A 14,508-nucleotide genomic window follows, 5' to 3' on the forward strand; every position below is an offset into this window, starting at 1 on the left:
GTTTTTAGATTTGAGGAGTAAATTATGTTTTTCAGTGTTTATAAAGTTAAGTAACGTACAACTATTCAAATAGTATTTAACAGAAATTGTAATCCTTTTATAAACAAACTATGCACTGCAGAAATCTAAAACACAGCTGGGCAATGTGAAGTTATAGGTATATCCCAACAATAGGCTACTTATAACATGTAGAAGTTCAGCAAAAAAGTAGGCATGGATTAAGCCATATCACATTAACTATAATGTAATAAGTATCATGTGCAATAATCAGGGAATGCAAAGATTTAACTTGACTTATTTATAAGAATAGGCGGACTGTTATTATGCAGCTAACAAAATATGGAAATATGACGTTAGAGTTGTCCTTGTAGCCTAGAGAGCTCCACCTCTGGCTAAATGCGCATGGAGTGGGCGGTTTCTGAGCACACTCACACACACACACACACACACACACACACACACACACACACACACACACACACACACACACACACACACACACACACACATACATAAACGTACGCGGGCAAGCAAGCATATGGGCTCCAACCTGCTGATTCCTGTTAGACTCTCGTACACAGCCTAGGTGACAGTCATTGAGAGCGGCGAAACTATTAAAAGGCGTTTTTTTGTCAGCTCAAATTTGGAAAATGATATATTTTGGAGAGCAAATGCATCTGTAAAATGGCTTATTTTAGAGGAGTTGTTCTTTTCCTTGTGAACTTCGTATCAAACGGTGGCTTCTGACAAACTTTACCGAGTGCTCAATAAAGTTTCGCATGGTGCACTTTATCCTGAAGCACCACAGCGCGCTACGGAAATCAAAAATGAAAGCAGCACCGACAGTTTTCAGCGAATTTTGCTTTAGGAAGTATTTCAAATGGCTTGATATGCCACTTTTTTTTCGCTTCTGATCTGTGGCTGACAGATAACAGCGAGCTCGGACAGACTTCGGTGACCGTTACGCTCATTTTGCATTTGGACAGGCGACTGAAGCTCCAAGGCAGACACACTTGGGACTCCGGAGAGCACAGGCGGGACAACAACATGACCAGCTGCTGTCTTGCCTTGGTCGTATTGTGGTGGAGCGCTTACTACTGCATGTTCTCGATCGCGGGGAGTAATTATTCGCTGGATGGAAACAACGAAGTGCACCCAGGTTTCATCCAGCGGCGACTGCGGACGCACGCAAAGAGGGAGATGCAGAGGGAGATCCTGTCCATTCTCGGGCTACCGCACAGACCTAGACCGCATCTGTCACACGGAAAGTTCAACTCTGCTCCACTTTTCATGTTGGACTTATACAACACCATATCAAGCGATGAGAAAAGCCAAGTGCAAGGCATGCTGGACGGATATCAGTCCACGCTGACAACCCAGAGCTCTCCTCTGGCCACATATCAAGAGACTGCCTTTCTAAATGATGCAGATATGGTGATGAGCTTCGTTAATTTAGGTAAGTTACCTGAAATTATGTCATGATAAGGGTTATTTGTGAATTTATTGTAAGAAGAAACCCACCTAAACTTTGGCTGACATGAAGAAATCTCGTTTGACAAAATAGTGTCAGTTTTGTGGGGAAGTTATTTAAAAAAACAAAACAATTACGCATAAAGGCCTTGTCCTTATCTTAAAATGAAAATCATCTGTCACACTGGACCATTGTTCGCCACACATTTGAGATCACAGGGCATTAGCACGACAGATTTAACATCAAGCACTAGAGTTGGATCGTGAACTAGTTCATTGTATGAGCCAAACAGGCAAAAATTACTCCCTCATCTTGTCTGTGGGTTAGAAAAACTCATGAGGTTTATATTGTTATTTGTTGTTAGTATCTATGTGTCCCGTCTCCGGGCTGATTGGCCCTCCTTTGCTCCTCATTTATAGCACTGAGATTCTGTAGTCAGTTTTACTGTGAGGTGTACTCCATTATTTTTAACTTTGCGGGAAAATGGAGATCCATAGTCTCAGCAAACCATCAACCACTACCACTGGTATTTTCTATATAAAGGACTTATTCTTGTTTGTGTTACCTAAGCAGATTTGTCTTTAATTAGCTCCAGTGACGATAAAGAGCGACACTTCAACTAGTTTGGAACATAAAAGCCAAAAGCCCTAACTTCCATTAGCAGCTCTAGTGTTTACTGGGACACTCTAAACAGAGTGCCTGAAGATAAACAGAGAGTCAGAGACTGGTGGACAAGAAGGCATGAATCCAGATTGATTGTCAGTCTTCTTGGGAACTAAGGGCATTTTCATGATAAGGACACGAGAACAGTGGGAATTTGTCACTTTTCTGACTCTAAGCTGCTGTTGAAACAGGAAGTTCTTTACTCCTCACCTTTGTAAACCATTTAGTAGTCACTTAGTACCCTTAGATTATAATTAGATATAGAGAATATATATTATATATAGAAGATTATAATAGGCTGGAGCGCCCAAGTTCAAAAATGCTTCTCTACTTAATGGTTCTCTGAGTTTTTGTGTTGCAAGATGTGTTGATGAAAACCAGATATTCAAACAGAAGGCGGTTGCAGTTTTGGTCTCAGATGTCGAACCCCTTCTGTTAGCTTTTCGAGGTGAGTGTGATGGTGACGGCGTAGTGTTTGTGTCTGTGGTTTTAGTATTCCTGTGCTGTGTCAGTTTGGGTTTATACTCCTGTGCTTTTGCACATCTGGCTCTCCACTTTGATTAATCACGTCCTGTGCATCTTTTGACGATTCCCTCAGATTTCTGCAGTGACCAGGGGATTAGGTTGCCATCTCTTCCAGCTGTACACAGAGTCCTAACTGTCCTGGAGGAGAGACGGCTTCCTCCTCGAATGTGATTGTAATTAATGTTGGACAGGCCAAGGCTTTCCATCTGCTTTGCAAATAAGGCCTTGCGCTTCTACTGTGTGTCATCGCCATCCGATTAGTTTTTAATGTGTCTCTTTCTCGATTGGAGCAGTTTGTGAGGAATGACTTAGAGTTGCCTGAAACTCTTCTGGGTGGTCCTTTTTATTTAAAAAAACAGCCTAAAAATCTAGATATCGTGTGGCCAGAGTGAAACTACAAATTAGAATCAAGATAAATGAAAGGAAGAAAGACATAGAAGACAAACAATTTGTCTGAAACAATTTGAAAAATATGGGTTTGGTTAACAGACAGAGCCAAAGGAGACTTTGTGGAAAGGCACTTTCCCTGTATTATCTGTGTTTGCTAAATCAAATCAGAGAAGACTTACTCTTACACAGGTGATCTGATTTAAAACTGGCTTCACCTGTTTTCATTAGGAAATTCTCAATACATGTAGATTTCACTAACACGTAGCAAATAAAATGATGACAGTGATTTAAGCTTTGGCTTTCAACTGATGTCTTTAACAGCCAGCTGTGGCAGTAGTACAGATAGAGAGCTCATTTTCTGGGGCTATTCTCTTGGGACATGGATAGATTTAAGAGCCCCTGCGTTACATCCAGTCACAAGTGTTCTCTCTGCAAGCCATGTGCCTCTTCACCCCTCCTCTGCATGATTCATATAGACCTCTTGTTCAGTCATCTGTTCTCCTTAGCCTTCACCACTTGTCATCCACTAAAAAAAAAAAAAGGTAGGACCAGAAACATATTTGTGGATGTCTTGCTTTCCATAGAGGTCTAGTGAAGTGACAAGTATGACTCATTCTGTGTGACATGCTGCAGCTTCAGACATGTCCTAATGCACAGTGGCAGTCACTGTTAACTAGAGTTTAGGGCTAGTTTATACTTCTTGAATGTGGATTTCAACAGATTTAGTTTTCTTTGTGGCTCAAACAGACACTGATTTTGAACATGAAGTGAATGCGAGAAAATTATGATAATCCTACATTAAATGGCCATATAAAAAGAAAATGGTAGTAGTTTATGTACAGGAAATTCTGGGGTCCTCCATGAGGAGTCTTTATGTGTGATGTTTTAAGTACAAATAGATCTTTTTTTCAAGGTTGAAGAGAACTCTTCTCTGCAAATCTTTCAATATAGTATAGTATATAATCAAGATATACTATATGGTAAATATAGTATAGTATATAATATAGTAAGTGGGGGGACACTGACCAATACTTGCAGGGTGCATCCCAGTGGAGGACAAATACAAGATGTCAATACTCACTGATTATATTGCTGAACAATTATCCAAAGCCACTGCAAGAGCTTTAATAGACAGCAGGGGGGATCTTGATATTCCTATCAGGTTTGGTTTTGTGGTTGAGCTGTTAGCTTGTTGTTATGGTGAGTCAAGGATGCACAGAAATGGCCTTGGTTTCATGGTTCACAGAACAGTAACTCCAAATGTTGTTTTTGTGTCATCTGCATTTAATTGTGATGAGTTTGTTTCACTTTAGCTCTCCCATGCCAGGCAAACAGACAGGTATGGAGGCCTCTCTAACCTGGCTCGTCTCAGCACGCATCCACAGTGCTAGTTGGTTGTTTGCTCTTCCATCCTCTTCGTTTTTTTTGTTGGGATTTTACCAGAGGGAAGGTCCCAAATAATCCAGAAAAATACAGTCATTCATTCTTGTTTTACTTTTCCTAACATTTGAAATACCCTGTCATGATTAAAAGGTGATCTTGAACTGGCCCACAATCTAATCAGCAGACTGATTTTTCTTCAAAGGCCTATTTAGACATTGTTGGATAAAGTCCAGATGAGTATTAAAAAATGAATTTAGGTTTATACTTAGCCACATGTATGTGTCTCTGTTAGCTAAATCAAACATCTGATTGCTTTCGTCTTTGTTTTCTCTGGCTACTGCTAAAATCAGGTTTGGTGCTACTCCGAACCAGCAGTAGGTTGTAATTAGGGATGGAACGGTTCATGAATAAAATGTGGCCCATTTGGTTCGCTTGTCTCGGTTCGGGGCATGTGTGTATTGTTTGGTTCAAGGCATGCACAAAAAAGCTTTGTATCAGTAACCCATTGAAGATTCTTTTCATTTGGCATGGAAGTGAAGGGTTTAAGTGTCGAGTTCAACAGCCAGGTCAGTTGTGGAAATGGCAGGCGGAAAAGAAAAAGGAGGCCCAGAGTTAGAGGATGCGCCAGTAGCATTGTTTCAGTCTCCTGTGTGGGAGCAGCATTTTGGATTTAGTGCTACCTATGATGATGACAATGGTCAGAAAGTGGTTGATAAAACTGTGTGCAAGCACTGTGCAACACATGTTGCTCATGCTAGCGGCAACACGTCCAATATGTTGGCTCATCTACGGAGACATCACCCCAGTGTGTCAATTGACAGCACAAGGAGGAGAGAGTCAGGTAGGAAAGAACAACTTGTACTGCCCGCAGCTTTTAAACAGCCTCTGATCAGGCAGGGCAAAAGCCATAACGAAAGTATTTGGAGGTTTCATGGCAATAGATATGCAGCCTTATGCTGTGGTGGAGGATGCAGGATTTCAGCATATGATTAAAGTACTCAAGCCGCGGTATAATATCCCCTCCTGCACACACTTAAGCTACATGGTAATTCCCCAACATTATGAAGAGAAACGACAAGGAGTTGTCAAAGAGTTGTGCGACACAGCCTATGTAGCTCTTACTACTGATGGATGGACCTCCAGGGCCACTGAAAGTTTACTAATTGTGACTGCCCATTACATTACTTTGGAGTGGGAGATGAAAAGCCCCATTTTGCAGACCCGCCCCCTTTTGCTGTACCAAAATCTCACCTAGCTTTAACCTAAGACTGTCACAATGATGTGTCTTATATCAAACTGCCTCATTCTTTCCGTTTTTGCATGGGTACATGACATGTCCTTGAGAATAACTGATTTTTTAAAAAACTGTAAATGGTGGCTAAATAGGCTATATATCTCATGCTGATGTATGGTATGGTGTTAAAAAATAGAAAAAAACAACAACGTATAGCGAACCGAAAACTGTGACCCCCAAAACCATGATACAAGCCGAACTGTGGATTGTGTGAACCGTTCCACCGTTGTTGTTATACACCTGAAGCTGTCCCAAAGTCCCTGTATGATCAAGTAATAAATTGACTCAATCAAAGAGTCAGTTGTTTCATGTAGAAGGGAGCTTTGGAAGAATTTCACAAAACCGTCCTGAAATGTTTCCTGAAAAACCTCAGAGACCAGAAGAGAGCAGAAAAGAGGACCAGTTGCCGCTTCACGTCAGCATCGAGTATACCATAAACAACATTAGCTAGAAGTTAAACGAGGAATTCAAGATATGCTGGGGTGGACTCAAGGATCTTTTTTGAGACAAAGGCTTGGCAGTTGAAACCCTCCCGTAATGGTGAGAAAAATTACATTTACAAACTGCAAACCTCTGTGTTTTCATCTGTTTACAGAATCAGATATTTCACTGCCGCTATGTTCAAGAATGGCCCAAGATATACAAATAATTCTGCCTATTAAGTTACAGTGTTTTAAAGTGCTTCCCTTTTCTCATGTTTGGATTGTATTAGTTGTCAAGCACTCTGGCAAAACATACAGCTGCCTCAAGAAACAAACAGGGTTGATGGAGAAAACATATCTGGTTAACCAGATTATGTCTTTTCCAGTCCTGCTTTATGTGTGTCATAAAAGACGAGGTGTTTCAGGACAACTCAATTGTCCATCTGAGTTCTTGCTACAGACCTTACAGTGTCTATGAATATATGCATGTGTCCTAACTGTATTTTCTTTAGTAAGTCTGTCAAAGTCTGTTGACACAACAGACTTTGTTTTGAGATGTACACATTAGAGACCAACTGATATTGGACTTTTGGGGCTGATACCAATATAAGGGAGTCAAAAAAATCTGATATGATATATCAGCCGATATATATATATATAAATATATAAAAACACTTGACACTTGTGAAAAAGATATGTAATGAAAGCAGGATATTTTATAGTTTAACCATAAACTTTATCGTCCAAAATGACATCAGTGCACTGAAACAGTAAACTTCACTGGGAATTAAATAAAATAACTATAAAAATAAATAACTATAAATAAAAAAACTGAAGAATATAAGAATATATATATATGTATATATATATATATATATATATATATATATATGTATATATATATACACACACACACACATATATTTAACTCAAATGAAAACAAAGGATCAAATATACCTAAAATGCGGTCTGTATAACTCGACTTGACCTGTGCATTTTGGACACTTGATCAACTGCATTATTACTTCTTAATAAAAGTATTCATATCAGTGTATATTGGAGAATATAGGAGCCGATACCATTATATCTGTGATAGGCCAATATCGGCCAATAAAAAAGAGTAAATAAATGAGAGCAGTGGGTCCTAATCAGATGCTCCATCAGGATTACTGGCTCAGTTTGATAAACCGATAGTACACACACAGTTGGTCAACCTTGATGTCGGCAGATAATTATTTATAAGAAATCATTCCATTTACACTTGATGTAATCTCTCTTATTAACCCGGCTCTCAACACCCTACTATGCACTCATATATCACTCCTCTTCCCCCCAGCCCATCCACTGATGATATCTCTACATTTCCAGCTGAGATTGAGTAAAGAGATTATACTTGCTGTGTTTTTTTTCTCTGTCTTCCTCCTGTCTTCATTGGACATTTCACTTCAGAATGATATTGGTGTAGGATGGAGGAGTGTGACAGGTTTAGGAGGTGATGGGCAGTGGAAGGAGGTCACACAGGGGATTTTTAGCAGACATTAACCTGGAATTAGTGCTTATGTGCCAGTGTGAGGCTGTGTTTGTATATTTAGTTTGTGTAAAAGAGGCAATCAAAGAGGTTCAAACAGAGGGCAGAGATGCAAACAAGTTTGTCTCTATTTTGATTCATGGATTTAGCCTGTTTTCTGTGTTTTTTTGTCAGGGTGGTGGGGAAGTTTGGGGTGACTGCAAGAAGGGAACAAAGGTGCACATACACTGAGGAAGTATGAACACGTGGATGCCATAGGTTGCATTAGTGCACACTGAATCAACATGTTGCTGTTATGTTGATGTGAAAGAACTGGAAATCACGTCTCATCTTCTGTCTTATGTCAAATCTTAACAGCTTGTCATTTTTTATTATACAGTTAACGCCTTAACGTTGTAAGCTTTATGATTAATGTCCTGGTTCATTTGTTGTCACCCCTGGTTACAGTGGTAACAGAAAGTGCAGTTTAATATTACAGCCTCCTTAGACCTTTTCATGATCATAAATTTAATGTTAGGCTACACAGTACAGGAGGCCAACCGCTTTGTAAACACTGGAAGGTATGTGTTTGGAATTTATGGTCTGCCCCAGTGCTAAAAAAGGTTGTGAACCTATGAACTGCTGAACTCAGACTCGACATGTTCTTGTGTGCCCATTGAACTCTATTAATTATGTAATGACCCAGTCATTTGCTCTGCTGGAGAAGCCCCATCTGGTAATGGAGATGACCGCGGCCAACAAGAGTGGCGTAAATGTCACAGTAAACATTCCTGATGTCACATTCTTCTCTAATACCACAGACACGAATGCTGGGATTTATCTGTAGTGCTAGTAAAGCATAAAAAGAGGAGGGAAGAGAGGAAAGAAAAAAGGCATACCCAAAGGATGCTTGAGGGTCATGAGTTCATGCTGTTGATGCCAAATTCTGACCCTACCGACTGCCTGCTTCGGCATAAATCGAGATTCATCAGACTGGAATACATTTTTTCAGTCTTTATCAGTCCAGTGTTGGTAGGCCACTGCCCACTGCAGCCTCAGATGTCTATTCTTGGCTGACAGGAGTGGAACCTGATGCGGTCTTCTGTTGTTTGATGTGTTAGGTCGTCTGAGATAGGGGATGTCACAAGAACCACAACTTAAGCACCAAGTTGATGCCAAAATTCTGATGGTACACGTTTTGTACAGTACAGTTAGTACCAAGAGTACCGTAGATGTCGTAGGTATTGGAGATGTGAATTCTTCTAGGATTGATGAGTACAGTACCAACCATCCTCTCCACAACATTCTGGCAGGACAGACAAGCAGCTACAGCTGCAGCAAACGTCTCATCTTACTGCGCTGAAGTGGAGATCCTTTGTTCCCACTGCCATCAGGCTATACAACAACTCAGCTTTCTTCTTTCCCCTAGGGGATAAATAAAGTACTGTATAATAACTGTAAAAGCATGCTTATAATCTGAGCTTGGTGCCCACAACATTAGTAGGCTAGTCATTACTGTTCAGAGTTGAGTATTTTCACATCATTGGACTGTCACATTGTTATTCTATTTAAGTTACTACTTGCACACTGACTTACATGGAGGTGTGTGCATGTGTTGTGTGTCTGTGTGCATGCACACGTGTGTATGTGTAGCACACTATGTGTGCAGCAGCCTCTGTTGTTTTCTATTTTTTACAGTGTTGGTATTGAATTTGGTATTGAGAATTGTGGAATTTCATTGGTGACCAAATTTATCATGACATCTCTAGCTTGAGATACTGTTCTGCTCAGCACTGTGGGAAGTGCTTATCTGAGTTACCGTAGCCTTTCTGTCAGCTCGAAAGAGGCTGACCAATCTCCTCTAACCTCTCTCATAAACCAAGAGATTCTGTCTGCCGAACTGCTGCCCACTGGATGTTTTTGTTTTTTCATAAAATTCTGAGTAAACTCTAGAGACTGTTGACTGTTGACTCTCACCAACAATCATGCCACAGTCAAAGTCATTGATATCAATTTCTTTCCCATTCTGACCTTTGAACATTAACTGAGAGTTTATTGATGATTGACTCATTACAGAATTGCATGAAGAAGCGGGTGCACATTTTAGATATGTAATAGATTGGTTAAGAGGAAAATAAAACCTGTCGATGGTGTTACATATGTATCCGTGATGAGGCGTGCCTTCCAAGATTATCGTGTGTTAAACTTAAACTCAACTTTTTCTGATCAACCCACTTAAACGTATCTGACTTGTTATGCCTCCGCGTCGGCGACAGCAAGGCCAGAGGCATTATGTTTTCGCACACAGACAACCCTGTGTGTCCATCCCATTCTCATGAAGGCGATACCTCAGTAACGCCTTGAGTAAATTTCTTCAAATTTGGCTCAAATATTCATTTGGACTCAAGAATGAACTGATTAGATTTGGTGGTCAAAGGATATAAGTCACAGTGACCTCAAAAAACAAGTTTTTTGCCATAACTCACAAATTAATATTCTCATTATGACACAATTTAACACAAATGTCTATGGATGAAATGATGAGGTGACTTCACTTTGACATCATAATGATCTGTAAAAACAATTGTGGCCAATAGTGTAACTCAGGAAATGGAGATTGTGACCATATTTCTAAACCTGCTGCATTGAGTCTGATGTTTGGATTATGGTGAGAAAAAGAGAGTGAGTGTATTTTCTGTCAAAAGAAAATATATCATATGCAGCATGTCAGGGACCCAGAAATGTAAGGTAGACCAACAATTAATGTTTATTTAACAATGGTAAATGTGTTAGGGTGGAGTTTTCCTTTAAGGCTAGGGCCAAGGGGTTGGGGAATCTATGTAGTCACTCACTTAAAGTCTTTACAAGTACACAAATACAGACATGTGACTTGGCTTGCATCACTGGTGTCACAAAGAAAGCTGGAACCCTCTGTGGTGGTCTGAAACAACCACATGTCCATAGTGAGAAAAAGGCCCCATGTAAGTGCCAATGCTCCTGATCCTTCTGAGTAAGTAGCCTCCCTTTCAGCCATGCAGTCGCTGACAAATTTACAACCCCTAGGCTGACTTTCCAAACATGATACTGACAGGAAAACAGTTGGAGATTGGAGGGATGGTGGGACGGAGGAAGGAAGAGAGAGATGAGAAAAAGAATAGGAGGAGGAGGAAGTGAAGCAAGATGTGTTCATGCTGTGTTTTTATCAGAAACTAATATGTATGTCATTTCACAGAAATATGCAATGATTTAGCTCACAACTGCAGTTTCATCACTGTTTATTGCATATTTTCTTTTTTGAAAAAATACCTTTTTTGCTTTGAGCAAGTTTACAACAAGTATTTGGGCTAGGGTTAGGACGGTTAAGGGTAGGGGAAGGGTTTCAGTTAAAGAATTGATATTGTTATTCAATTACAGAATTCAATACAGATTTGTATGATTTTCTGTTCCGCTTTTCTAATTCAGTACATTGTTTTTTGCAAAAAGTTGCGGAGGACAGAGAGAAAGAGCTGAGGCCTCTAACCAGAGACTTTGTCAGAGAAGAAAAATAGAGTGATAGAATAAAAATACAAGGAGGAGAGAGCATTGAGACATAATAAACCTGTAAATAGAGAAAAAGATAAAGAACAGTCAGATGAGATAGAAATAAGATGAAAAAAGATGTTGGTATTCATATCTCAGTAGGTACAACATTACACTAATATGTCCAAGGGTCAGGGGTTCGACTGCCAATGAGAACACCCAAAGCAAAAATGTATTCGATTCCAGTGCCATGAGGCTTTCTGCATAAAAGGATCTTATCACTAAGGATGTGCAGGGGAAACTCCGCCCAGTACTTCCTCCTGTACAGTCACTTTCCACACCTCCAAGCAGCTAGTCTCCTGGATACCTTATCTGAGTGTTTAAAAGTCCAGTATGAATCCTTTTCCAACAGGAAGCCTCCCATCTTTCTTTTGTGTACATCTACATTGTCTTTGTTATACATAGATTAGCTGCTGTCTAAGCCCAGCTCGTATTGTATACACTCTGAGAGGAATGTAACTCTTCATCTAATCAACAGAACAATACACAATTTCGTCATTCAGGTTATTTAGTGCAGAATCGGTCTTTCTGTTTAATAACTTCTCTCTTTTATCTGCTATATCATCTCCAAATAGAAAAATAACTAAAGGCTAGACAGTGGTCCAGAAGAACCATACAATTACATTTCAGTAATCAGGAGCTTATTTTTCCAACCCAGTTTAGAAACCTCCATCCCAACCCTGTATGAAAGTGGTGGAAAAACTATAACTCTACAAGCAATCCTGATATGAAGCCTAATCCAGTTGAAAGTTTTCTCTGCTGCTAAACATGGTATCTTGTTGGTAGCAGGTAGTGGTGATGGTCACTTGCTCAGAGCTTCAGCCATTGTTGCATTTACAATACAAGAAATTATATTACGCACTGTCTTTAAGGCAGTTGCTATTTGAAAGTGGTGAGATGGTGGACCGAAGCATGCTGACCTCAGTAGAACAAAGTTATTGTGGTAGGCAGTCTGAAGGTAACTAAAGGCATGCTGTCTACAGTTTCTACCGACCAATCATGGTCGGTAGAATCTGATTAGCCATAAGGGCAAGCAAAGCACAACTATAACCTAATGGCAATATCTGATCATTTGAGGGCCACTTTTGCTCAAAATATCTGTGTGCATGTATAATCCAAACAACTGTTCAAAACCCCATAAAATGGCACGCATACTTTATTAGATCAACAAAAGGAGGAAAGTGGTGGTACTTAGTCAGTGCTGTTCCATAAATGTGCAGACCTAAAATTACATTTTTCAATGTAGACTACATAAGAGATATTTTTTCCAGAAAGCAATCTCCACTCCATGAAAAAACCTAAAGGAGCTATTTGTAAGTTTTGCTAGCCAACATTAGCATTAATAGCTGTTTACTTACCAGTCTAGAAGAAACATTGGGAATTCAGAATCAAACTTCATTCCTTTACTCACTAAGAGCTGTCTCCAATGGTGCAAAGCAACGCCAGTGTTAACTCTTGTTTCTATCACTTCTTTTCTTCTATTGAAGTTGGCACGCTAACCAGCTAGCTCCAAACTATCATTAATATATATTATATCCAACCTTTAATATCATCCTGAACATAATCAAAATGAACTAGTATGGAAGCTGAAACTGTCCGTGTTGTTCAAGTGTGGATGACTTGGGACAATCATTGAGATATTTTATTAAAAGGTAATTCCAGTTTATTACAAGTTTGTCAGGTTTGTCTTATTTTTGTAGCTCCACATTTAAACTTAAAATGCACCTCAGGCAAAGTACTAATCATAGAGCCTGATAAATAGTTGCAGAATCCATCTAACTGCAATAAACACATGCTTTAAAACAGGCTTTTCTTATGTGCAAAACTATCCACAACCTTCTATTACTTAGCACCATATAAAATTGAAAGGCTCTGATCAGAGTGCTGGAGCTAATAGCTAATTATGTACTATGCGCTAAGGGGGAGGTTTCCTTCCTTCATGAATTGTGCAGTTTAAGGCATAAAACTGGCACAAAAACAATTTGTCATATTGTTAAACTCTCAGTTACAGTGGATTCATGAAGTATTCAGGCCCTTTCATTTTTTGCACAGTTTCTTGTGCTGTAGATCGCAATTTTTATCCATTAATCTACATTCAATAATACATAGTAACAATAAGTGAAAGCATATGTTTTTGCACTTTTGCAGTTGTTTCATGTACATTCTTCTGACCATGCTGTGGCACTACAGGTTGTGGCCCGGTGCATCCTCTTCGCTTTAATTATCTTTGAGATGTGTCTAGAACTTGACTGGAGTCCACCTGTGGCAAATTGAATTGATTGGATATAGATTAGAAAGGCATACACCTGTGTATATAAGGTATTCACACTGCATGTCAGGACAAAAAATAAGACCATTTACAGGTAAATCTACAACACAATCAAGTGTACAGAAAATGAAAGAGACGGAATACACTCTCAAACCACTGTTTTTGGTTCGGTTTGGTTCGTGTTCTACTCTTTCTGTTCTACTGACCTGTATAGTGACAAAAAGATGTAAAATCTCTTATAAACAGTTTTTTTTATTGTAATTGTATTGTACTTGTAATGTATATAACATAGTAGAAAACATAATGACATTTGAATAGATTTCACGTCAATTTTTATTTTATTACTTACAACAGAAGTTATCTCAAGGCAATTTTCAAATACATCAGGCCTAGACCTTCTCTTTATAATATTATTTACAGAGACCCAACAATTCCCACCAAGAGCAAGCACTGTGGCAAAGAAAAAATTTCCTTGAGGCAGAAACCTTGAGCAGAAACGGACTCAGGGTGGGCGGCCATCTGCCTCGACCTGTTGGGTTGGGGGAGAGAGAGAGAGAGAGAGAGAGAGAGAGCATGCAAGCAGGACAGAAAGAGAGAGACAGAGCAAGAGAGAGTGCAGAGGAAAAGACCAGCATGCAGTAGTAGTAATATTAATAACATTAACAGCAATAATAATGTAATGGTAACTTTAATGCTGTAATCATTAATTATAGTAAAGAGTAAATTTAGTAGCAAGTGGTAAACAGGATGATAGGGTAGTAGGTGGTTTGCAGTTGCAGATCCAGACTATACAGCTCTGTAGGCGGAGGACCTGCAGAGAGTAACAGGAGGAGAGAAAGAGACGAGGCGGGGGGTGGGGGTTGGAGGGTAGGGGTGGGTGTAGGGGGCAGGAAGGAGATAGAGTAAGAGAAGGGAGAGAGAAAGCCACACAGCCTAGGAGCTCATGTGCTTGAAGGAAAAAACGAATGGCAGGACAACCTGGACCATACTATATGTACTGGGTTT

General features: G+C 39.7%; 1 protein-coding gene across 1 annotated transcript in view; it reads left to right on the forward strand.

Moving 5' to 3' along the window:
• Nucleotides 1-537: 537 nt before the first annotated feature.
• bmp6 (bone morphogenetic protein 6) overlaps nucleotides 538-14,508 on the forward strand; it is a 52,972-nt gene continuing 39,001 nt past the window's right edge. Inside the window, exon 1 of the mRNA XM_056364760.1 lies at nucleotides 538-1,456. Coding sequence (XP_056220735.1) covers nucleotides 1,048-1,456 — 409 coding nt within the window. The 5' untranslated portion in view covers nucleotides 538-1,047. The remainder of the gene's footprint in view (nucleotides 1,457-14,508) is intronic.

Source organism: Seriola aureovittata, chromosome 20, assembly GCF_021018895.1.
Source record: "Seriola aureovittata isolate HTS-2021-v1 ecotype China chromosome 20, ASM2101889v1, whole genome shotgun sequence".
Classification (NCBI taxonomy): domain Eukaryota; kingdom Metazoa; phylum Chordata; class Actinopteri; order Carangiformes; family Carangidae; genus Seriola; species Seriola aureovittata.